The sequence below is a fragment of the Hemitrygon akajei genome, chromosome 13 (genome assembly GCF_048418815.1).
Source record: "Hemitrygon akajei chromosome 13, sHemAka1.3, whole genome shotgun sequence".
Taxonomy (NCBI): Eukaryota; Metazoa; Chordata; class Chondrichthyes; order Myliobatiformes; family Dasyatidae; genus Hemitrygon; species Hemitrygon akajei.
This window is the reverse complement of record NC_133136.1, coordinates 63,261,107-63,286,238: the sequence shown is the minus strand read 5'-3', so window position 1 is coordinate 63,286,238 and position 25,132 is coordinate 63,261,107. Positions and strand designations below refer to the sequence as shown.

General features: G+C 40.0%; 1 protein-coding gene across 11 annotated transcripts in view; it reads right to left on the bottom strand.

Annotated features, from left to right (window-relative positions):
* Positions 1 to 25,132, bottom strand: part of LOC140737937 (amyloid beta precursor protein binding family B member 2-like) — a 265,420-nt gene that overhangs the window by 130,260 nt on the left and 110,028 nt on the right. For 8 of the 11 annotated variants that reach the window (XM_073064771.1, XM_073064778.1, XM_073064770.1 and 5 more), the window contains 2 exons: positions 7,332 to 7,537; positions 4,201 to 4,260 (listed from right to left, as the gene is read on the bottom strand). In XM_073064771.1, the coding sequence (XP_072920872.1) occupies positions 4,201 to 4,260; positions 7,332 to 7,537 (266 nt within the window). Of the gene's footprint in view, positions 1 to 4,200; positions 4,261 to 7,331; positions 7,538 to 24,605; positions 24,673 to 25,132 lie in introns of those variants that run through there. The other 3 variants (XM_073064777.1, XM_073064776.1, XM_073064781.1) reach the window with 2 other exon arrangements.

The window sequence follows — 25,132 nt, the reverse complement described above, 5'->3', positions numbered from 1 at the left end:
AGGACGGAAGAGTGAATATTTGCTGATGACTGCACAGCATCGAGTTTTATTTGCATCTCCGTGGAAAACAAAACAGTTTGGAATAATGAAAAAGTTTAACAGGACCAAATGCAACTTGTTTCAGGAACGGGACACAAGTTCGGCATCCCAAGACAAATGGCTCACCTCTCGACACTCACAAATCTCATCATCAAGACTGTTCATTCGCTTAGATAAATCCACTCCAACCATACTCAAGAAGCCATATGTTATTTACAATCAAATAGTCTACTATGTTGACGCCGTTAAGAATTCACACCCTCCATTACTGAGCAGGGTGCATTGCAGTAACACACAAAGCACCCCAGCTGCTTTTGCTTAAAAGGAAGCAATTGGTGCACTGAAGCATCATCGCTTACAACACCAGGTCACACAAATCTGACTTTTAAAACATATGACTGTTTCTTCATTGTATCTGTTAAAATTCTTAAGCTCCCAACCTGCGGGAATATGTTCAGCACATGCAGAAAGCTCCATTTCAAGGTTGCAACTTTTCCCACCTCACAAGCCAAAAGCAGATGGTCAATCAAAGTTGGTTTTGCCCACATGCCATGCCACAAGTCTTACTTTCTGTGAACTGAACTATTAAAAGCAGCTTACTTCAGTATGAACATTACCAAGCAAAATTTATTCCTTTTCAATAGCAGTATTTTTGATCTCATCACTAGGAACCTCAGAACAATTGGAATAAGACATTGCTGCAGAGAACCTGAAATTAATTTATCAAAACCTGAAAGTGCAGCTCTTATGCAAACTGAATATATACAGATTTACTTTCATCATCAAGAGATGTTGTACAGTCTCGTGTATTGATCTTTTTAATTAATCAATGAATTTTAATTTTAGAATTGACTTTAAAGAAGCTCCAGAGGGACATACACACATTCAGTCTTTTCATACACCTGGGGTAACCAATAACTTGATTTCAAACGTTTGCCATGTGACAGAGGCACACAAACATCTCCAAATTTTACATGACTTCAACTTGTAATTTTCCACCAGAAAATTTACTTGGGAGAATCAAAAGGTACTAACTGAAATGCTTGCCCTTCACAGCATTGCAATTCAGAAATTTGTAAATTCAAAACATTAAGCCATGGGAGTTCGGGAATGCAGGTCTAACTCTGAGCTTACTTTGAGCGAGGTGCGCCCGATGATGTATTTATACATATAAATTCATGTATATGTATATGTATTCATGTATTTATACATATAAACTGCAATGAATTATTTAAACAAAGAAGAATGGTTTATCAACCAATATATATAACATTACTGAAATAATAAATACACAACACTCCTACCTGCTTAGCTATAAACTCCAACTCAGTAGAGAATGCATCTCAACTATATACACAGGATACTATACAATACAACTACTATATGCAGACATCCACTGCTTAGTAAAGTTTGAATTGTCCCATTCAGGTCTGAAGATTTAAATCGCTGTAGACACTTACTTGCTCTTGTGGGTTAACATCTTTCCTCACAAGAGGGCCACTCTGCTTGGCAGGTGAGACTTGTGGCTGTGAAACAATCTCATGTTCTGGGGCCTCCTCCATGGTGGTTGTAGGAGCTGACTGAGGCTGCAGGAAGTGGTTCTGACAGCTGTAGCCACCGCTCTTCTTCTTCCCTTTTCTTCCTCTAGTTTATGCATCTTTATCTTGGGAAGGTGGATTTAGTTCACTGGCGTATTCTCTTGTTAATCCTGTTGCTCCCTTTATGATCTGACCTCTCCTCTTGGCTTCTTCATTCATAAAACCATCTTGTGAATTCTCTGTTTTTCTCTCTCCATTGGATTCCATCTTTTTCACCTTCATTCATCCAGCTGGGTTTGGGTCTTTGCATCTTTAACAAACAGCTTTTTGTCTCTCACTTAAAGTTCATGTGGTAACCTTAATGCATGCAGGGTTCTTTCTACTCACAAAAACTGAATGCTTACATCTTTCCTGCAGCTCCTTGAACTCCCTTCCAGCTTAAAACCAAGACACATTTTTCCAAATAACTGTCTGATTAACACATCAGAAGCTTTCTTAGATATGTTGCCTACAACAACTGTTGTAGTCAGACAACTGCCTTCATCACTTTCATGATTCCTCTGAGCAGCACGGACCTTCGTTTGTCCAATATGCTGTCCATCCTGAGGCAGAAAGGTTGCCACTAACACCTGCTTACCCTCCTGTTGGGCAACAATTCCTGGCACAGGATATGGAGACAGTTGTAGCATCAAAGGTACCTTCCTTATTTTGCTTTTAGTTGACTCTGTTGTAGGGGATGTGGCATACAAATGGTGGATGGGTTTCCAATCGAGTTGTTATTTGTCTCAGCCACTCATGTCCCCATGATGCTATCCTCCTGTTTCTACCACATACAAGCTCAATGTGGATTGCTGTAATTCATTCCCACAAATGTCATTCCACAGGAGCTCTTTTCTCCAGTATAAGTTCTTAGTTGGATATCTGCAGGCTTCAGTTCAGTATCTTTGAAATGCCATTCAAACTCATTTTGCGGAATGACTGAAACAGCCGAACCAATGTCTAATTTCATTTTAATTAATTTGTCATTCACTTCTGGCATAAGCCATATCGCTTGTCTATTGCTAGCTTCCACATTGTAAATCTCAAGGCTACACACTCCTGTGTCAATCTTGGTCATCAGATTTTCCCATCAACCGTGTGCAGATTAGCACTCTTCTTGAAATTACAACTAGACTTTTTATCTCATTCTTTGTGCAGTCCATTTATTTTTGTCTGCCTGACATGCTCCTTGTATGCATCTTACTTTGTTGCTTTTTCTGCAAATTTTGTCCTTAAACCTGCATTTGTCTGGAGTATGTGAGCTCCTGCCACAACAGTAACAGGATGCTGCAACTTCATTCACACTCACTTTCATTCCTGACTGCAACTCAATTGCGTCTTCGTCTGTGATTTCCATTGAAAGAACAATTCCCCTGCTCTTTTAAATGTAAGTGTGCTTCAGTTAGGAATTATTTTTCAACCCTTTCTTATAAGATACTACAAACTAAATGATCTCTCAGTGCATTATTAAGACCATTACCAATCTGGCAATGCTCAGACAATCTCTTCAATTCTGCCATGTAGGCTGAAATGGACTCCCCTTCTTTTTGATTCCACTTATGAAACCTAAATTGTTATGCAATCAACAGTGGCTTCAGTTCCAAGTGTCCCTGCATTGTTTTCACAATATCAGCAAAACTCATTTCAGATGGCTTTGTTGGAGCAGTTTGAAGCAAACTGTATGCCTTTAAACCCAATCCACTCAGCAGAATTGGCACTTGTTTCTCATTTGCTATTACATTTGCTTCAAAATATTGTTCAATTTGCTCAGCATATAAAATCCTGTTATCTGTTGTGTAATCAAACTCACCAATCTTTCGATGTAGCCAGTCATTTTTGCTTTATTTATGATTATTATCACCTGGTACTCACTCTTAGGAACCTATGAATTTTTCCTTTTTCTGCCTTTTTAAAATGTTCGATCATGTCCACTCTTCTGAAGAACATGTGCTGCGCTGCTTTTAACCCGACTGCCTCTGCACGTGTTGGGCTACATTTTTTTTTAAGTTCAAACATTTCATTGCTCTTCAACAGGTCAACCGCCATCTCTGGTTCATTTTAAAAACACCTCTTTGCCAATGTAATGCTTTGTAACTGCAAATTTTAAACTAATTCAAAAGAAGACATGGCAGTCTGGGAATACGGGTCTGACTTCAAGTTTACTTTAAGAGAGGCGCACCTGTATCACATGGTACCATGATAGCATATGCTGTTTACGCATTTATTCCGCAAACAGAAGATTACTCAAATAGTACTGAAATATGAAATACACAACTGCCTTCATAGTTTGTTCTAAATGCGTAAATTAACTCCATGAACAAGTTAGAAACTGAAATGCTTCCATACTGCAAATTATTTTATAACTATGCACTTAGGTCCAGTAAACATTCAAGTCAGTAAATATTCAAAAGATTTCAAGTTTCACAAAAAATATTTTAGATTGGGTCAATACTTAAGTGCTGTATGAAATGATTTATGAGCCATAACCTATATACTAATTAATTCGGATGTTCAATGGCATCAAACATTAGTTGTTTCCTTTGTTTAAAAAGTTTTAAAAATATATATTTAATAAAATACTTGCCTTCCAAATGTCACTATTAATCTTTCCACCATTCAGTACAGCAAAGTCAGTCCACGGTTTCTAAATAGACAATTAATTACAGAGGAAGACGCACATCAACATGAAAACAGAAAACAGGCACAGTTAGCACACTGAAGCAGTTAGTAAGACAACTTCTAAATGCTGCAGTACAATTGCAACTAAAACTACTGCATTAGTTTTACCACGATAACCAAATGAACCATATGTATGCAACAGAGATGACAACTACAACAAATAAAAAAGAAATATGCATTTCTGAAAGCCTTGGACATATAGCACTGAACACAATGAACAGGTCTCGAGTCAAAACTAAGTAACACAATTCCCAAATGACTCCCTTGCCTCTGCAGATGTTTTTTCACCTAAAGTCCATAAAGCAGATTGTTTTGTGCCCAAAATCTCTCTACCTCTTGTTCCCCCTTTAAGACTATGCTTAATCTTTCCCTTCCTTGACCATGCATTCAGTCTTCAGTCCTAAAATCATGTACGTCTTAGTGCAAACTTTTGTCTAATGATTTTTCTGTGAAGTACTTATGCAATTTTCTTCAAGATGTCAAAGTCAAATATATAAATGCAAGCTATTATTGTCCTCAGTACAGATGGTTTCTGCTGATGGATCAGTAGACAAGTAATATAAGCACTACACATTTGTATCTAGATAAGATCAGACAGTAACTCTTTGGCAACTCAGGTATAATGTGGCATTTTGTCTATGGGGTGGAGAGCAATAAAATCCTTAATTGTTGCAATACTTCTTTCTCAGAGACCCACTCAGATGATTCCACTATACCTTCGCAGACTGGGCAAGTGAGAAAAATGATGCAAAGTTTTGTGTACAGGGAAGGTACAAATTGATAATCAAACTTTAAATATTTTAAGAGAAATAATCATATGGACTCACTCTCTGCTGTGCTGTTTTTACCAGATTTGAATTTTTTGAGTGTACAAAAATGACATTGTTTTAAAAGCTAAATGGAAGGAAGAGAGGTTTGGGATTATTTTTGTACTTGGATCAGACTATTTCACTCAGTTTTGAAAGGTAAAAGGCATAAGTACAAGATTAATCACAAGCAATTTAGAACAAAGGGCAGCTAAATCTTTTCCCATATTACATGCTTTGTAGGAGATAAAGGCATAATATATGTCAATATTCAGGCACAGAATAAGCAGACGTATGTGACTAGTGTAAGTAAATGTGACTCAAACCATCAGTTTACAGTGGGGTTAATAATTACATGAGCTGATAAAATGACGAGTATGTTTGATACAAGAGACCAAGAAAGCATCTGCAAGGAAGGTTCCAAAGCTCTTTTGAGCAATACTTCTATAATATTAAAGGGGCAAAAAAATTCAATAGTGGCAGAAAATAACTATCAGGGTCCTGATTAATAAAATGTGATTGAACAAATATGAGAAAGTTCAAACAGCAGAAAGAAAGAGGCTCATTCAAAAGTATACACGTAACAAAATTTTATCTTAATCTACTTGTTAATTTCAGGACATTCTTCAAAAAGATACACACACTGGTTAAATAGCAAGCTGAAGTTCTGCAGCTTGGAAGAGAAACATTAGCAAGGATCCCTCTGTGGGTTGGACTTACAGAACTGTACGCTGTACTATGGAAGCTGGCAAAATGATGGAGGTCAGACAACAGAGAATCTGCCCACCTATGCTGCCACTGGCCACAAATCCAGGAATAGAGCTCACTAGTACTGAACTATATGGCCAGATATGCTTCAAAAATAGCCCCTCTCCCGCACTGAACAGAGTCAATGATTCAACTGGAAGCAATGAAAACGCAAATGATTTACTTATTCTTGCTTAATTTCAATTAATATTAAATGTTTATGCATTAAATGCATTTTAAGTAAGTTTACTTAAATAACACATGACAGGCTGCCCTGTAAGGTTAGACTGTATTGAATCCAGGAAGATCTAGTTGATTGAATGCACAGTTGGCTTGATGGTAGGAAGCCGAGAGTAATTGCAGAAGGTTGATTTTCAGACTGGAGGCTTCGGATGAGTGGTACGCCTCACGGATCAGAATCACGATTTAATACCACTGGTATATGTCGTGAAATTTGTTAACTTGTCGTGAAATTTGTCAATGCTAGGCTATTTGCTACTTGTTATCTATATCAACGATTTGAATGAGATTGCACAAGGCATAGACAGTAAGTTTGTAGATGACACTTAAATATGTGGTGCTGTAGACAGTGAAGAAAGTTATCAAGAATTACAGCGGGATTTTGATTAGCTGACTAAGTGAGCCGAAGAATAGCACTTGCAGTTTAATTCACACAAGTGTAAGATGGTGCATTTGGAAAGTAATTTCAAAATAGGACATTCATAGTAAATGGTCAAGCCCTGGACTGTGTTGTAGAACAGAGAAGTTGAATTTCAAATATGTGGTTCCCTTAAAGTGGCATCACAGGTGGATGGGTTGGTGAAGGCAGCTTTTGGTATGCTAGCTTTCATCAATCAGGGCACTGAGTATAGAGTTGGGAGCTTATGTTGCAGTTGCACAGAACACCAGTGCGATTAAAATTGGAGTATTGTTTTCAGTTCTGGCCACCTTGCTATAGGAGATATGTCATTGAACTAGAAAAGGTGTAGAGACGATTAACAGGAATGTTGTCAGGACTCAAGGACTGAGTCATAGAAGTTTTCCTTTGGCAGGAAAGATACAGAGGGGTGATCTTATGGAGGGGAATACACTCAAGCCTTTTACCCAGGATTGAGGAATGAAAAACTCGAGAGGTTTTAATGTGAGAGAGGAAAGATTTAATAGGAACACGACCTTTTTATACAGGGAGTGGTAAGTATGTGTTATCAGCTGCCAGAAACCACTTAACTTTGTGATTCTGTGATTAATTCCAAGTACACCATTTTTTCACATTTAAAATATGGTGATTTTTTCTTGCCATGTCCCTCCTGTCCCCTCTAACTTCGTCCAGTCTTCCAAGGCCATGCCCTCTCTGTCCCTCTACGCTTCTTTAGTCTGACTAGCTGCCAGCCTCAGAGTTTACTGCTCTTACTCTGGCCTCCTGTGGATTTCTCATTCTTCACTTCATTTTCCAAAGATCTTAAAGCAGCAAAGACTACATTACCTCATTTTCCGGAGTGGGAGAAGTGCTTACTGAATTCAGCGACCCTTTTCGAATGTCTGGGACCTCTGCTGATGTAGACACTGGTCGTTCCCATTGGGTAGTGCCAGTTGGTATATGCCAATAATAGATGCCAGCAACGTCAGTGATCTTCTTCCACCCTGGTGGGAGATCAGGGTCAGTCTGAAATGACTGATCACTCCATATGTCTGTTGAAAAGTGGAGTTGAGAGAGCATTAATCAAATTGAAAACCTATTCTAAATTGAATCATTGAAGATCATGATGACACTGCTGTTGAATTGAAGTCTATATCTTAGATGTTAATTAATAGACCCTCCCAGTTCTTAGAGAGAATTAAAAAAAGACACTTCTCCTGAAATGGATATTAAGGTTGCTCTGAATCCAGGTTAGGTCCAATTTGAGTCCAAGGCATAACTAAGGGCCCAACAGCTCACAGAAAAGATAACGCATTATATCAGAAAAGATCTGCATCCCACAAAATCAAATTAAAATTTTTAACTTTCAGGATATACCACAGCAGACAACTGGAATTGTTTCAAAGGACCTCTGTGTTATTCATCTGGTAATCCTCGCTAGAAACTGTACATGAACTCAAGTCAGGATGAAGCTCATCTGTGAATGAACCAAAAAAAAAGAAAGAAAACTCACAGACACTAGAAATCGGAACAAAAAAAACCCAGAAAATGCTGAGAATTTCCTGAAGGTCAGACAGCATCAACTAAAAGGGAAGGAGAGTTAATGTTTCAGGTTGATGACCTTTCATCAGATGTCATACATTAAAATTACAAAGGAAAGAGGGAGGGGTGAAAAGAACAAAGAGAATTATCTTCATTGAGTGGAGACCAAGAGATGCTAAATCCCACATGTGATGGTGGTGCCAGCAGACAAACTGTGATGAAGATGTTTGAAACTCCTGCTGTTCTGTCTGAACGAGGTGTAAATAGGAGGTGAACGAGGAAATGTTCACTAGAACTAGGGGGTATAGCTTCAATATTTGGGGGAGTAGATTTAGCACGGAGATGAGGAGGAACTGCTTTCCCCAGAGAGTGGTGAATTTGTGGAATTCTCAGTGGAGGCTACCTCAGTAAACATATTGAAGACAAGGTTGGATAGATTTTTGCATAGTAGGGGAAGTAAGGGTTATGTGAAGGTAGGTGGAGATGAGTCCATGGCCAGATCAGCCATGATCTTATTGAATGGCAGAGCAGGCTCAACGGGCCAGATGGCCGACTCCTGCGCCTATTTCTTATGTTCTTATGAAATGTTGCAAGTAAGAGACATAGAATGCTTTTGCAAATCAAAAAGTGTTGAAAATATCTGTCAGTTCAGGCAGCATCTGTGGAGAAGATAACACAGAGTAAACGCTTCTGAAACAAACTACAAAGGTTGATAAGAATGAATTTACTGTATTCACCAAGTCATGAGAGCCGCAATGTTCCCAGTTTGGGTTCCAGATGCTGTCCCTTGATTTATGTCAGTTTTTGCTGAAAAACTAAGGCTCAAAACAGAAGTCAGAGTCAAATGAAGAATTAGAGTGTCAAGCAACTGACTAAATGCCAGTGTTCTGCAAAGCTGTCACCCAATCAATATTTGGTTTCTCCAAAAGCAGGGGTCCACGCTGTGAACACTAAATGCAGTGCAATGTGATAGAAGAGCAAGTATTTGGATCTGAACGAGTCTTTGGATCTGGAATGTTAGGTAGGGAGGATCAAGGTGAAAGGACAGTTACTGCATCCTTGACAACTGCATGGAAGGTACAGTGAGCAGGGTAGTGTGTTTCAGAGGAAATAGAAGAACAATCCAAAGAGCCACAGAGGGCAACAGCCACCTTCAGAATGCTAAGAGGAAAAGGAAGAGAAACAAATACCAACTGAACATGATAAATATTACAGGCTATCACCTGAAACTAGGCCAAGTGGGTGGAAGGAGAATCCAAGGGGAACCCTATCTTGTTCTGGGTGGGAAAGAGAGTAAGAGGTGTGTGAGGTATGTGTGTGTGAGGTGTGGGGTGTGTGTGTGTGCATGTGTGTGGGGGGGATTATGTGTGTGTGTCGGGGGGCAGTGTGTGTGTGTCGGGGGACAGTGTGTGTGTGGGGGGACAGTGTGTGTGTGGGGGTGTGAGTGTAAGAGAGGGTGTGTGTGAGTGTGCGTGCGAGACTGTGTGTGTGAGTGTGCGTGTGAATGTGTGTGCGTGTGTGAGAGTGTGTGTGTGTGAGAGAGAGTGTGTGTGTGAGAGAGAGAGTGTGTGTGTGAGAGAGAGAGTGTGTGTGTGTGTGAGACTGTGAGAATTCACACACACGTGTCTGAGAGAGTGTGTGTGTGTGTGTGTGTGTGTGTGTGTGTGTGTGTGTGTGTGTGTGTTTATGGTGGGGAGATGTGGTGGAACAAATGAGAGAAAGTTGAAAGAACAGTCCTGTATTGTCCAGAGACAGATTATAGCTTTCAGTATTCAATATGGAATACAACAAATGCAGATAGCCATTTTTTTCAATTCATACCTGAACAGCACAGCTCTGATGAAAGCAAAAAAGAACTGCTGCAGAGTCTCAAGCCAAAATATTTACAATTCCTCCCATTCCTCAGATGTTTTCTGAGCCACTGAATTCTTGCAGGAGTTTCCTTGAGGGTCAAGATTCCAGTAACTGCTCTTTCTTGTGTTTTGATGAAAGCTTATTTAACTTAAATAAAAAGTGTCTTTGTCTGTCTCCACAGATGCTGCCTGCCCCTGTTAAGTATTCCTAGCAAACGTCCCTATTTTTGAATTCAAGTAATTGCAGTGTTTTGTATCTCACAGTTCAAGGACTTTCCTTCCTCCCTTTCTCCTCTGCATTTCTTCTAATTGCACTCCTCAGATACTTCAGCTGAGATAACAAGCCTTCATTATCTCTGGACCACCATACTTCACATCATTCAGCCTCACGTGTTCTCCAAATTATAGCAGACATCTGCTTTCTTTCCACTGCTTCTCTTCAACATGAACCTTCCCTTCAGCTTAAAACAAGTTTGAGGAAAAACTAGAAATTAAACATCAGAAGGTCAGTCACTTGAATTTTAGCTCAGTTTTCCTTTTGAGAAAGGTTAAGCATAAACAGCTCTGTATGTATTTTAAGCTAACTTGTGAAAATCTCATGATTAAAATGTCAAAATTCTTGTAACAACTGGACCCACACAAGCAAAATGCCCAAAACAAAGGTTTAGCAAGGTCAAGAAAGTGTAAGATGCCAGGAACTTTAGAGAATGGGTTATAGGACTGGAAAATCTGGAGGGGGTGCAGGTCAGTAAATCTGAAAATGGACAAGATACAGGGCTTACTTTCTCAAAGACCTGCTCTAAACAAACTAAATTTACTTTTCATTCTGCAACTTGTATTCTATTGTTCTTTCATTTAAAGTTCCAAGTAAATTTATTATCAAATGACACACAGATCACCAAAGATTACTCTGAAACTTATGTTCTTGCATGTATTCACAGTAATACGTAGTACAACATAATCAATGGAAAAACTACACACAACTGACAAACAGTGAAAATATAAAAAGAAACTAATAATACATAAACAAACAGATAACTAACACTGAGAACATGAGTTATTGAGTCCTTGAAAGTGATTCCAGAGGTTGTGTTCAATGACCAGTTCAGCACTTCATGCTGTGATGAGTGAAGATGTCCATATTGGTTCAGGAGCCTGATGAATGAAGGGTATTTACTGTTCCTGAACCTGGTGGTATGGGACCCAAGGTCCTCTACCTCCTCCTGATGGTAGCAGTGACAAGAGAACGTGGCAAAGATGGGGTGTGTCCTTGACGACAGATGCTGCTTTCTTGTGGCAGTGCTCTTTGTAGAAGTTCTCAATAGTGGATAGGGTTTTTCCAATGATGAAGTGGGCTGTGCCAAACAGTTTTTGTAGGCTTTTCAATTCTTGGCCTCTGATGTTTCCATACCATACCGTGTTGCAACCAGTCAGGATACTCTCTACTGGCAGAATCTTAAATGACATGCTGAATCTGCAGAAGAGGCACTGTCGTGTTTTCTTTGAAATGACATTTATATGCTGGACAGATCCTCAGATATAACACCAGGAATTTGAAGTTACTGACCCTCTCCACTTCTGATTCCCTAATGAGCACTGGGTCACAAACCCCCAATTTCTTCCCCCTACACTCAATAATGAGCTCTTTGATCTTGCTGATGTTGAGTGGGAGGTTGTATGTGCCTCCACAATCTCCCTCCTATTTTTTTTTTCTCTTTCTTTTTTTTAATAGGGATGTTAGGGGGGAGGGGTTAAGGGGAGGGGGGCTGGGTAACAATTTTTAATCTCCCTCCTATTTGAAGATTCATCACTACGCTTGACTCAGCCAAAAGAAGTGGAGCATGGAGCTGTACTGTTGTACCTCAGTGCCATTGTGTAAAATGAGCAGAGCAGGAGGCTAAGCACACAGACTGAGGTGCACCTCGATTGTGCTGATGGCAATTGTGGAGATGTTGCCAAACTGCGCTGACATTCAAGCAAACACTTGTTTGCATGTAATATTTTAAAATACAACCACAGTTCACTTTAATGAACTAAACTGTCAAATCCGCAAATATTTTTCATTCCGGTTTCGATTCATTTGAAGCAACACACGCACAATGCTGGAGGATCTCAGCAGGCCAGGCAGCGTCTACGGGAAAGAGTTAACAGTCAACATTTCAGGCCGAGATCCTTCTTCAGGACTGGAAAGGAAGGGGAGAAGTCAGAGTGCGAAGATGGGGAGAAAGGAGGAAGAAGTACAAGATGGCAGGTAATAGGCAAAACTGGGAGAGGAGGAGGGTTGAAGTAAAGAGCTGGGAAGTTGATTGGTGAAAGAGATAAAGGGTTAGAGGAAGGAGAATCTGATAGGAGAGGATACAAGACCATGGGAGGAACACCAGAGGGAGGTAATGGGCAGGACAGGATATAGGTGAGAGAGTGAAATAAGAATGGGGAAAGGTGAAGAAGGAGGAAGTTCGAGAAATCAATGCTCATGCCGTCAGGTTGGAGGCTACCCAGACAGAATACAAGGTGCTGCTCCTCTAACCTGAATGTGGCCTCATCGTGACAGTAGAGAAGGCCATGGATTGACATATCGAAATAGGAATGGAAGTGGAATTAAAAGGCCCCTGAATGGTAGTAATTACCTTCCCCCCCACCCCACCAATCCCCATTTCTGATTCCTTCTCTCACCTCATCTCCTTTCCTGCCCATCACCTCCCTCTGGTGCTCCTTCCCCCTTTCCTTTCTTCTATGGTCTTCACCCCCACCAGCTCTTCACCAAGCGACTTTCCAACTCTTTACTTCAGCCCTCCCCCTCTCACCTGCCTCCTTGTACCTCTTCCTCCCCTCTCCCCACTTCTTATTCTGACTTCTCCCCTTCCTTTTCAATCATGAAGAAGAATCTCGACCTGAAACATCGACTGTTTACTCTTTTCCATAGGTGCTATCTGGCCTGCTGAGTTCCTCCAGCATTTTGTGTGTGGCATCGGATCTCGAGGATCTGTAGATTTTCTCGTGTTTATAGTCATTTGAATTATGTTTCGAGTAAGGTTGCTACTTTTCAGCTGAGCCATATTTTTTGGCCAATAAAGTTGAACACAATTATTTTTCTAATGAGTTTTGGCAAAAACTCATGAATTTGAAATTACTTCTCTCTTTCTCTCTCTCCCTCTACTTGTTCAATCTGCTCTGTTGTTCCAAATTGTTCTAATTTATTATTCAGACCATGGATCCAACTTACTAAGGTAGCACAATCTGCTAACAAGAGGAAAATATGACTACTATAAACATACTTGTGAGAAAACGTGTCAATTGGAGCATAGCAGTGCATAACCCAATCCTTATTTGTGAGATCTTCATGCTGCATATGGGAGTCTGACGAAAGCATAATGTTGGTGACTCCTCTGCACAGGCCAGCAGTGCACTAAAGTTCAGCTCAGCTATCAGCACATTGATAGCTTGAGTGAGAAACCAAATTTGTCCACAACAGCATAGACTGTCAGATGGGAATAAGTTGTGGCTCCTGAAGACTACATAATGCCAAAGGTATTTTGTGATCCAGAGATTATACGCTGCTATCTCTTCATCTTATAAAGTAAAAAGAATCAAACTAGCATTTTACAATCAGTGGCAAACAAAATTCTTGTCGATGACCTGCAATAAGAGCCAGCCGCCACCCCACTACCAACCGCTTCAAAAATATCTAGTGATCTCTAGAACAAGAACGTGCTCGTTTTCTCTGCTCTCAGGCGCCAAACCACACGGAGCTCTGGATTTTCCAGATGTGATGTCCTCAAAGTGGCTCTGCCGCTAACCACATTAAAAACCACTGCAGACAAGAAACCAGAAAGCGATTGTTCAGTTTTTTAAATTTTACACAGTGCTACTTGGAGATTTAAACAACATATAGGCTGAAATGTCAAATACTTCTAAATTATAAATCTCAAATTTATATTAATATCAACTTATATTCACTTTGTTTCAAAATAAGCTTTTTAGGGTTGGATGGTTTGCTAAATGGCAATTTGGTTTAGTGCACCATTAAAAATGTAGTTGGCTCTGCATCTCCGCAGAATTATCATAGTGCTCAGGGACAATTTCTCTTCTTCTTTACGATAGGACAGCCACACTTGCATCAATTCTAACCCAGCCCAGCCTCAGCGGCAGATTGTACTGCCTGAGGACAGGGAAACCTGCAAATGATGGCAAGATACAGCCATCCGAGACTCAATGAGGAATGCACCAGCATGAGAGAGATGTCCATCTAGAGGAGCAAATGAACCAAACAACAGCTACAATCCCAACTCTTCTCTGCTGACACATTGCCTCAGCATTACTTTACTCCTGTGGCAGCTAGAAAGTGCACGAACTGGGTGATTTTTTTCACACAACATTAAGCCTACACTTTGCAAAGGTATTTCACTGCTGGTAAATCGCTTTGGAACTTCTGCAGCTTGTAAAAATCATGAAAAAAACATTACTTCCTTCACTTTTGCAAAGATATCAACATTCTGACCAAAGCTATTCAGATTTTAATTTATTCCACATTTTCAACACGAGTATTTTTCCAGCTGGTGTCGATAAAACGCATTTCAGTTACGTGACCTGGCTGGCTGCCAGAGGAATTTCTTGATATATTTGGTTAAAAAATGTATTAAAAGTCACTTTTCATTTCCTCTCCAGCATTTAAAAATGTAAAAATGTACATTATATGAAAGTGTAGCTTCTAACGGGTTGCATTAAATTACAAACACTTATAAAAATTTCTGCAAGCTTTTAAAAATCTCCAGGGACATGAGCGGTTACAGCAGCTTTTCACTGGATGTCAACATATGGTTCAATTTTATGTGCTCTGAGGAGACTGAAAACATTCAGAATATGTTTTCCTATCCTTACTATGGCACTGTTTGCAATAGGCTGCATGCTTGGAGGCCAAAGACAGATATGGGACAGAAAAATGTCCTTTGGCTCACTGAACCCATGCTGATCATTTGTGGGCCAAAGGGCCTGTATTGTATTGTAGGTTTTCTATGTTTCTATGTCCAAAGCCTCGCTTATAAGTTCATCATATTAGCGAGCATGAAGCACAGCAGCCGGGGCAGTCTTCATAGCCTCAGCGCCAAGGAGATGACCATCTCAGAGAGCAAGTGAAATCGCTCTCGTCCCAACTGACACCCTGTCCTTTCAGTCTATCTGGGCTATCGTTTAAATTGACCCAACAAGGAAACAGTGAAAGGCTCCGGCACCCTGGAGAGAGGAATGAAATTGTGGAGATCGACTGAAATCGACTCGCGCCTCTGATCTCGGGAGCATTTAAATTCTCTAAACAGCGTATCGTACCTTGCACTAAGAGCCAGGCACCGCTGCTGTGAAAGGCTCCTGGCCTAGGCCACGTTGCCCAGCGACTCGCTCAGGACCCAGATCTCATTGCCCAGTCTGAAGCCACTCTCAAGGTCTTCAAATCCGCTTGGCACCCAGAGTGATCCAACGTTGCACCTGGAGTGTTATACGGGCAGTGAATCTGCTCTGCCCAGGCCCCAACTTCTTACAGTGCCCAGAGAGATCCAATCTCGCTCCTGGGCAAGCTGTATGGGCATCAGAACTCCATCTGCAATGATTCTGCAACATAGCATCTTGACTCATCCCCTAAACATGCCTCGCCTTTGTTCACTCTTTGCGGCGAAAATTTAACACAATTTACCTCAGGAAGCAATTTTTAGTGATGTTTTTTCGTCAGTTTTTTTTTAGCTTTCTGACTAGAAGGCTGTTGCAGACGTTTGATAGTGCCACCTTAACTGGAAGATGTAGGAAGTTAACTGTAATTTGCAGTGACTAAAGAGGGTAGTTGGTTAGTTTAATTTATTGCTCGATTCCTTTCTGTTTTGCTGTTGGATATTTTTAATCTTTAAAGGTGGTTAACTGCTTAGCTAAAAGTATAGTATAAAGATACAGGAATTATACTTGGACTTATAGACAGAGCAATCAGATAAACCAGAAATTCAGAATATTAAAGGATGATTCTAGAACACAGAACACAGAAAACCTACAGCATAATACAGGCCCTTCGACCCATGATGCTGTGCCGAACACATACTTACTTTAGAAATTATCTAGGGTAACCCATAGCCCTCTATTTTTCTAAGCTCCATGTACCTATCCAGGACTCTCTTAAAAGACCCTATCGTATCTGCCCTCACCACCGTCGCCAGCAGCCCATTCCACACACTCACCACCCTCTGTGTAAAAAACTTACCTCTGACATCTCCTCTGTACCTACTCCCCAGCACCTTAAAGCTGTGTCCTCTTGTGGCAACCATTTCAGCCCTGGGAAAAAGCCTCTGACTATCCACATGATCAATGTCTCTCATCATCTTATACATCTCTATCAGGTCATCTCTCATCCTCCGTCGCTCCAAGGAGAAAAGGCCGAGTTCACTCAACCTATTCTCATAAGGCATGCTCCCCAATCCAGGAAACATCCTTGTAAATCTCCTCTGCACCCTTTCTATAGTTTCCACATCCTTCCTATAGTGAGGTGACCAGAACTGAGCACAGTACTCCAAGTGGGGTCTGACCAAGGTCCTATATAGCTGCAACATTACCTATCGGCTCTTAAACTCAATTCCACAATTGATGAAGGCCAATGCACCGTATGCTTTCTTAACCACAGAGTTAACCTGCGCAGCTGCTTTGAGCCTACTCCAGGTGGCTGCCGAGTTTGAACCTGAGGTCTCAATTTTGGCTCGGAATGCTGTTGTCCGCTTCAGTTATTATTTGCATGATTTGTATTTTTTTCTTTCTCTTGCACATCAGGTGTTGGCCTTTTCTCTTTTTTTCTTTAGGTGGGTTCTTTCATGTTTCTTGCTTTGTGGCTACTGTGGGCAAGCAAATCTCAAGGTTGTATAATTTATACATTCTTTGATAAATTAATCTTGAAACTTTGAATCTTGACATTGCCATAACATCAGTTCTTGTATTTTCTCCTTTGTCTACCATTCTGTTCTTGACATCCCACTGGGGTTGCTAATGCCTGTTTAGAAACAGTTTATCGTAACTGATGATTATTTCCATTTACTCAGGAGACGTTGCTTGGTATTTCAACCTCTGAAAGTCATTCTACAAAATTTTAAATACCTATTCAAATAAGTTATACAATTACAATAGCTAAATGCAAAAATACTATATTTTATCTGAAAAGAATTCACTTGCACTGAATTCTTCTTGAAAAAACTTTCTACTTTTTTAACTATATGTGGTACATTTTGAGTTGAGTTAGTGCTGCCAACAATTCAATACTAATAGAAAATAGAAAGGTGGATGGGAAGCAGGTTGGCCACAACGTAAGTAGTGTATTCTATGGCTGTCCCATCATTTCACTATGCTACAGACAGCATCTTGGTAAATAGAATCCTAAAGTCATAAAAAAGTACAAAGAACAGCCCAACAGAAACAGGCCCTTCAGCCCATCTAGTCCATGCCAAACCATTTAAACTGCCTACTCCTGTCAACTTGCACCGGGACATTAGCCCTTCATACCCCTACCATCCATGTACCTATCCAAAATTTGTTTAAGCATTGAAACTGAGCTTGCACGTATTACTTGCACTGGCAGCTCGTTCCACACTCTCGCAGGCCTCTGAGTGAAGCAGCTTCCCCTCATGTTCACAATGCTTTTCTCACCTTCTCTGTTACTTAACCTAACTTGATTTCTCTTTCCTCAAAAGTTCAATACTTCAAAGTAAATTTATTATCCAGGTATGTACATGTCACAATATACATTTTCTTGCAGGCGTTCACTGTAAGACAAAGACACGTAATAGATTCAATGAAAAACTGAAACATCTTAATTCTGAAGCATCTTTGTCACAAAACACATCTTCCCAGAGCTGCTGCTCATCTGGCTGAGTTCTCCCAGCATTTGTTCCTGTTTCAGATTCTACCATCTACAGATTTTGTTTTCCTTTTCTTGGCCACATCATCCACTTTTTTTTCCCTCTGCCCTGCTTCAATTCAGCCTCCAATTATGCAGCCCTACCCTATAAACATATTTCTTTAAATTGGCTATCAACCCTGAGATAACAATCAACTGAATAGACAACTTCTTCAATAAACCATGATCAAAAAAGTCTTGGCTACTGAAGACACAAAGAACAAGCTTTTCATTCACAGTGTTAATTCAAAGCACTTAAGTCTTAAAAGTACAAAAGTGAAGTCAAATGGGCTGAAAGGAGATGTTTATATAATCCTCTTCACAGAACAGTAATCAGTTACATCAACCAAAGATTTCTGAGAAATTTGTTTTTTTTATATTTCATTTCCAACCATGATAACTCAGGAGAATGTTCGAGTACAAAATCATGGTGGAATAAATGTATAATTTATTAAGGCCAGTGAAGTCGGTCCAGGAGTCTTTAGTTTGCAGGGCAATAATTACTCCTAAACCTGGTGGAGTGGGAACCAGACTCCTGCACCTCCTACCCAATGGTGGTATTGAAAAAAGAGGGAGATGGGTCAAACGCAGACAGACGGGATGGGCCCAAGTGGGGGTTTTGGATGACGCAGAGAAGTCATCTGAACACAGGTTCCTTTTCGGTTCCTGGGCCTCAAGACTTTAATCAACGCTTTAAACTTTGAAAAATGTACTGAAACAGACATTCTTCTTAGCTCTGACATGGAAAACAATTAGCAGGTGGGAAGAGGGAAAAAAACATTCCAAAGCTTCCTTGAAGAAATGCAACATCCTCACTAACTCCTGGGAACCTCGAGGATAGGTATCATGAGCACGGCGGCTCTGCGTAAACAATGGAAGGAGCAAGCAAGCTCAAACTATCCATCTGCACGGGGTCCCGTTGGCACCATGACTACGGAAGAATCTGTGGCTTCCACACCGGCTCATCTGCTGTCAGCGTCCATAAACTAGAGTGAAATTAGTAAGACATGGTCAATCCCAAGAAACTGCTTAAGAAAATAAAAGTAGTTGAAAAGGACTTGTGTCTGAAATTGGCAGCAATCTAATTTAGACTATATTGAAATTCAGGAAGCAGACAGCTTCCCACATTATACTATAGGTGAACACCAATTGAACAATAGAACATTAGAGGAGATGAACCATTCAGAAGACCATTGAATGAATGACACTTGTAATAGAACGCAAGAGAACCAACGTGAAGATTCACATGGGCAGCAGGTCAAGTTTGCATGAAAGTAAGCAAGTACAATAAGAAGTTGTTCAACCTGCAAACATATTGGTTAAAATGCCAAAAATCAAGATAAATCCAGAGATAAGCATATATGATCAAGGAGAAAATGTGCAATCAAGTCAAGGAACAAGAGCACCTGTAGTCAACGTGTCTCACAGACAGAGTCTAAATTAGTGACTCAGAGTGCAAGCCCCTGAGATGCTACGGACCGGCTGTGACTTTTGTCTTTGTTAAGCAACAAACTCAATAAAGCTCTTCTGTTAATATTTGATACATCTACCCATAGTGGTTTGCTGTGGTCACTAATGAGTTTCTTGAATTTGTTTAAATTAAATCTTGGAAGTGGGGTGAAAATAAGAATTGTTGAAACTTAAGTGGATGGCCTATATTTTTTAAATCATCTGTTAATAGGATTTTTGTGCTGCATGTGATATATGTACCTTGGTCCCAGAGGAACACTGCTTCATTTAGCTGTATTCATGTGCACAGTTCAATGACAATAAGCATGAACATCAACAATGTCTCAAATTAAAGAACAAAGCTTCATCTGAAAAGTAAGACACAAAGGACAGCAGATGCTGGAACCTGGAGCAAATAGCAACAAGCTGCTTGAGGAACTCAGCGAGCCAAGCAGAATCAGGACTGGGCGTGTGGACGGAAGATGGTCAGTAGGAGGAGGCGAGATGGAGGGTGAAGCATGGGGTGATAGGTGACAGGTGGAACACAGGAGGTGGGGATATACTGGTGGATGGAGCTAGGTGGGAGTGGGGAGGGGCGTGATAACAGGCTGGCAGCTGATGGGTGGAAAGGAGTAAGATAAAAAGCAATGGACCATGAAACCATGTGGGGGAGGGGAGGGGGAAGGTAGAGACAAAAGATTGAAATTGGCATGGAATCAGATAAGGGAGGAATAGAGCCAGATAGTGACGGGCTAGGGAGATTTTCTCATTTCAGATAACCCATTCTCTGTATTGTTCTCCCACTCGACTAATTCACCGAGGTTTTCTCCCTTTGTTCACCTTTCCTATTTTCATCTGCCCACAATCCACACACATATCCATCTGGGTTTCTTCTCCTCAGGCCTACGTCTATATCTCGCTCCCTATCAGATTTCATCTGCCCAGCAACCTTCCCTTATCTGGTTCTACTTATCCCCTTCCACCTCCTCCACCACCACCTATCTCCATCTGACCATCATCCAGTTCCATCCAAGCACCCCCCTCACTCCGTTCTATTGAGCTGTCTTTTCTCCACAATCTCAGTCCTGAAATGACCTGAAATGTGAACTATCCCTTTGCCTCCACAGAATCTGCTTGAAAATTAATGAATTGTTTGACAAGCTTTCATCTTTTTCAAATTCTAATGAAACACGCCATCTCCGAAGTCCTTTCTAATTCTACAGCTCTCCAAGATAAAAGTAGAGAGATAAACAATTGAAAACAAATCTCTCCCTTTCTCTTAATATTTTGTGTTGTGCTGTCATATTTTGAACATGCATAAATTCTAATTCAAGAAGTGTATACAATAAATCTACCTCAACATTACCCAATACTTTCATTTAAAATAATGAATATAATTCTGGTCTCTTCAGCATCTCTGTCTTTAATCATTCAACTGGTAGTCACCCTGCTTTCAACTACTGCAGTCCACTCTTTGAAGTAATCTTGCCACCTGTTTTCCCCTTAAGATGGCCCTTAAACATTTTCCAGAGAGCTGATTATTTTTACAAAGCTGTTGACCTTTTCTGATGTGCTGCCACTATTTTGTTTTCAATAAATGACCCTAAGAACTTCCCAATATATTTTGCTGCATTAAAGTCAGTATATACAATAGGAAACACAAGGAAATCTACAGATGCTGGAAATTCAAGCAACACACACAAAGTACTGATGGAACGCAGCAGGCCAGACGGCATCTATAGGAAGAAGCACTGTCGACGTTTCGGGCCTAGACCGAGACCGGTCTCAGCCCGAAACGTTGACATTGCTTCTTCCTATAGATGCTACCTGACCTGCTGCGTTCCACCAGCATTTTGTGTGTGTTGGTTATATAAAAGAGGAATTTATTTTATTTGGAGGTGAAATAAAAGTACACAATTATGTAATTCTTTCCTCATGTAAGCTGTAGGACATCGACCTTTCACCTTCCCCCCCCAACTCTAAATTAAGGCATGCACATAACACCTTTGTTAATATTTCTCTGCTGTATATTTGACAGCAACTATTGATCAGATTGAAATTATCTGGCCTTTCAAATCTGTCGTCCAAAAGGTACATTCTTATCATGGTACATGAGCTAAATATCTACTTGGCAAATATATTACATGAAAATTGAATATTAATCACAAAGCAAATTTATATTTCAGCTTTTTAAATTGAAATATAGAAATTTCTAAAATTAAGCACTAAATCAAGAAATACTGAAAGAAAGAGATTAGTTTCTAGTTGTCTATTTCTCTGCTCATAACATGTAAATTAGTTTATTCTTTTGTCCTGTCAGTTATAAAATTGGTATCAGATGAATCAGGTGAATGAACTGTACTAAGATTAACAAAGTGGGTGGGAATATTATGCATTATAAGTGTTCAATTATGGTGCATGCACAAATTGAATCACTAGAGTCCAATCAAACCTCTGCCATAGCAATTAAAAGAATAGATGTTCGAGCAAAATGCCACGTAGTCATCAATGTTACACAACGAGATTTTTCCATTCTTAGCAGCTGACTCATTAACATTTGATTTTCAAACCATCACTCAAGAATACTTAATGCTAAATCTTCATTAATGACTACAGTCAAAATAAAGAGCACCTTTATCTTCACTTCAACAACATTTTTTGTGTGAAGCAATTAAAAACAGCAAAATAGACCAACATACACAAAATGCTGGAGGAACTCAGCAGGTCAGGTAGCATCTATGGAAAAATGCACAGTTGACATTTCGGGCCAAAACTCTTCGGGAGGACAACAAACCCTTCTGAGTCCTGCCAAAGGGTTTCAGCCCAAAATGTCAACTGCACGTTTTTTCCCCCATAGTTGCTGCCTGACCTGCTGAGTTCCTCCAGCATTTTGTGTGTGTTGCTCGGATTTCCAGCATCTGCAGGTTTTCTCTTGTTTTAGACCAACACACTTCTTAGGAGTAACTACTAGACTAAATCTGACACCAAGCCACAGACTATACTTGGATGGATGACCAAACATTTGGTCAAATAGGTAGGTTTCAAGAAACAATTTAAAGGAGGAAAGAGCAGCCCCAGGCAGAGAGATTTCAGGTTGGAAATCTGGAAGTTAGAGATATGGAAAAAGATGGCACACCACAACAGGTGAAACCTAATCCAAAAATGAGCCAAAAAATCCATCCAGGTTGGGGTTTTAAGGGTTATACAAATGAAAGAGATTCCAGTGTTATGAAGGAATTAGGCCATTTACAATCATATGACCATTCAATGAAACACTTTTTGTGTAAAAATAATGCAATCGATTAAGGACAGGTGGAACAGAGCAACACTGATGGGCTTACCATGTACAGTTATGATTTCCTTATATTACAAATATTCTGTCACATTGAGAGTGACACAGAGCTTGACTGCCGTTGCATGTTTGTATTTGCTACCAGCTGGTCGTTGAAAGCTGTGTTAGAGATACGGGTTAGTTATACGGGGAAATTCATGGGGTAGGAGTGATAAAGCTCAAAAATAACATTTGTTTTTGGGACAGCAACTCCGAAAATTCTTCATCCCCAACATCCATTCAACAAATTCTACATGACCACATGCAGTAGATTAAGCAACACACACTCCAGACTAAATTCTTCACCGGTATTTTTGACAGCAAAGCACCCAATCCAATTATATAGCCAAATGTACTTATTGCAGACTAGTGTCTAACTGTTATTTAAAACTAAGAATTAAATTGATGTCTTTAGTTATGGAGGACAGTAATCCCAAATTATTGTTTTATTGGTAGCAGAGGGTTATTGCCTTTTAATCAAAATTTGTTAAATTGGACTTTTGAACAATTTATCAATTCCAGCACATTGCAAATTACACAATGCACAAAAGTCCGGTGGAGGGCTTGTGTGAGGATAGGCTGGTACAAAATTCGACTGCAGGCAAGACCAAATACATCATGTGCAGCAGAGCTGGCTTGTGTGGTTAACAACCTTTCCTCTGCTGACTCCAACACTGCAGAGAAGTCAAAAGGAAAATGGTAAGTAAATTGCATTGTGGGTGTACAAGAATGGTGGGCAGATGGTCCTAAAGTCATGACGGTGTGGCGAGGAGAACTAATGGAGCAAATGGGGTAATCAGGCTTGTATACAGTGCTGGGTGCCTGAAGATAATGCCAAAGACAAAGAATTTTAAACCCTAGACACCCGGGTTTTGGACCAGTTCAGGCAGATATTCATCATTGTAGCAAAACCAAAGTCCTGTGTGTTTTGTGAGGGCCTGATGATGCATAAGGAACGCCTGTTCACCACCGCATACACCTGTAACTGAGTCTCCAAGGTGGAAGCCAAGCTCGTGATGTGAGCCAGTCAACGTCACCATTCACAGGCTCTGAGGACTCAGAAGCTACTTTGCAGCATTTGTTATTTCAATGAACAGGTTGCATTCTGTACACAAATATCTCACTACGTATTTTGCACGCATGGTTCCCGGACTCAGCATGTTTCATTGGAATCCAAACTGCCTTAAGTAACCTCCAAAAATAATAAAACTGAACAATAAACTGAAGTACACAAAGGTGCAGCTGTTAATATGGGTGCATTACCTACAATTTACAGTCCGAACATAGGCCATTTGGCCCACTCAGTCTAGATGATGTGCTAAATGATCCAATTTTGGGCTATGCTCCAAATAAATAATAGAAATGTAGGTGATTACTACACAAGGACATGGCAGACTGGCATATTCAGGGGCAACATTATATTAATTCCACAGCAGTAGTGAATTCTGCTAGACTATTAAATTTTACCTAAATGAGGCATGAATACACCACTGTAATTTCTGTTACTAGCTACAAGTCAAACTCCCGTATCTGCAAAAAGAAATCTCCTTGAGTTATCTATTTAAAATCAGGAAATTAATTTCTGTTCACCTTAAAGGACACAGAGCACAATTAATGAAAAGTTAATGAAACAGCTTGTAAACCAAGAATTTAAGTACAAATAAAACTTTCAAGTGTCGTTTTATTGGAGTAATTAAACAATGACCGTATTCTAATTTTAAGTACAAAATGAACAAAAATATTGAGCTGCACTGGAGATAATGCAATTATTGTTCCCCTTACTTGCGTGATAAATACAGCTCATTGGCACATTTCATACATCAAAAATTGAAAAACTGTAAAATCACTTGTAGAAGGCAGTTTTACAGCTTGAGTCCTTGCAACCTTAATCCTTAGTCACAGATGATTGGTAAAATTCCAAAACCTCTCCTACACTTATTACTGCTGCATTGGCATAGGCAAGGCCTAGTTTTTGAATAATTAAACTCCAAATCATTCCACATGCAGAACAAAATGTCTGAAGTTTTACCTACCCTCATAATTCACGATAATGATAGCCAGCATATAATCTTTCCCCAGCATCATTACGAGAACATTAATAAATTCCCCCACTTGAAGTATATCTAATACAAGAAAACCCCATGAAATGTCTAATGGTTGGTCAAGAGCATTCAGAAAGTGAACTTCCGGGTTGTATCTGGAGAAACACATTCATTCCTAATAAGATTACATAGAGAAAGATCATTTGGTGCATTCTGCCTTTCTCCGCTCAGCACGTTTTGTTACTATGACAACCAAGAGGATTGTCTCTGCAGTCGTTCAGCAAAACAATCACATGACTGATGAAATACAGCTTTGCAAGATTTCTGTTTATTGATCAACCAAAATAGTTGGTTCACAAATTGCAAACGTTAAACCTCAAAGGGAAAAAGGTTCTAGTCCAGTATACTGGTGGAAAATATTAAAGGGAGGTCAGAAGTTAGGGCTTTCTCATTGCATAGCTGCATTAGAGTGCCAGAACAGCACTTGCAGAGAAAAAATAAATTCTTCACTTCCAGGT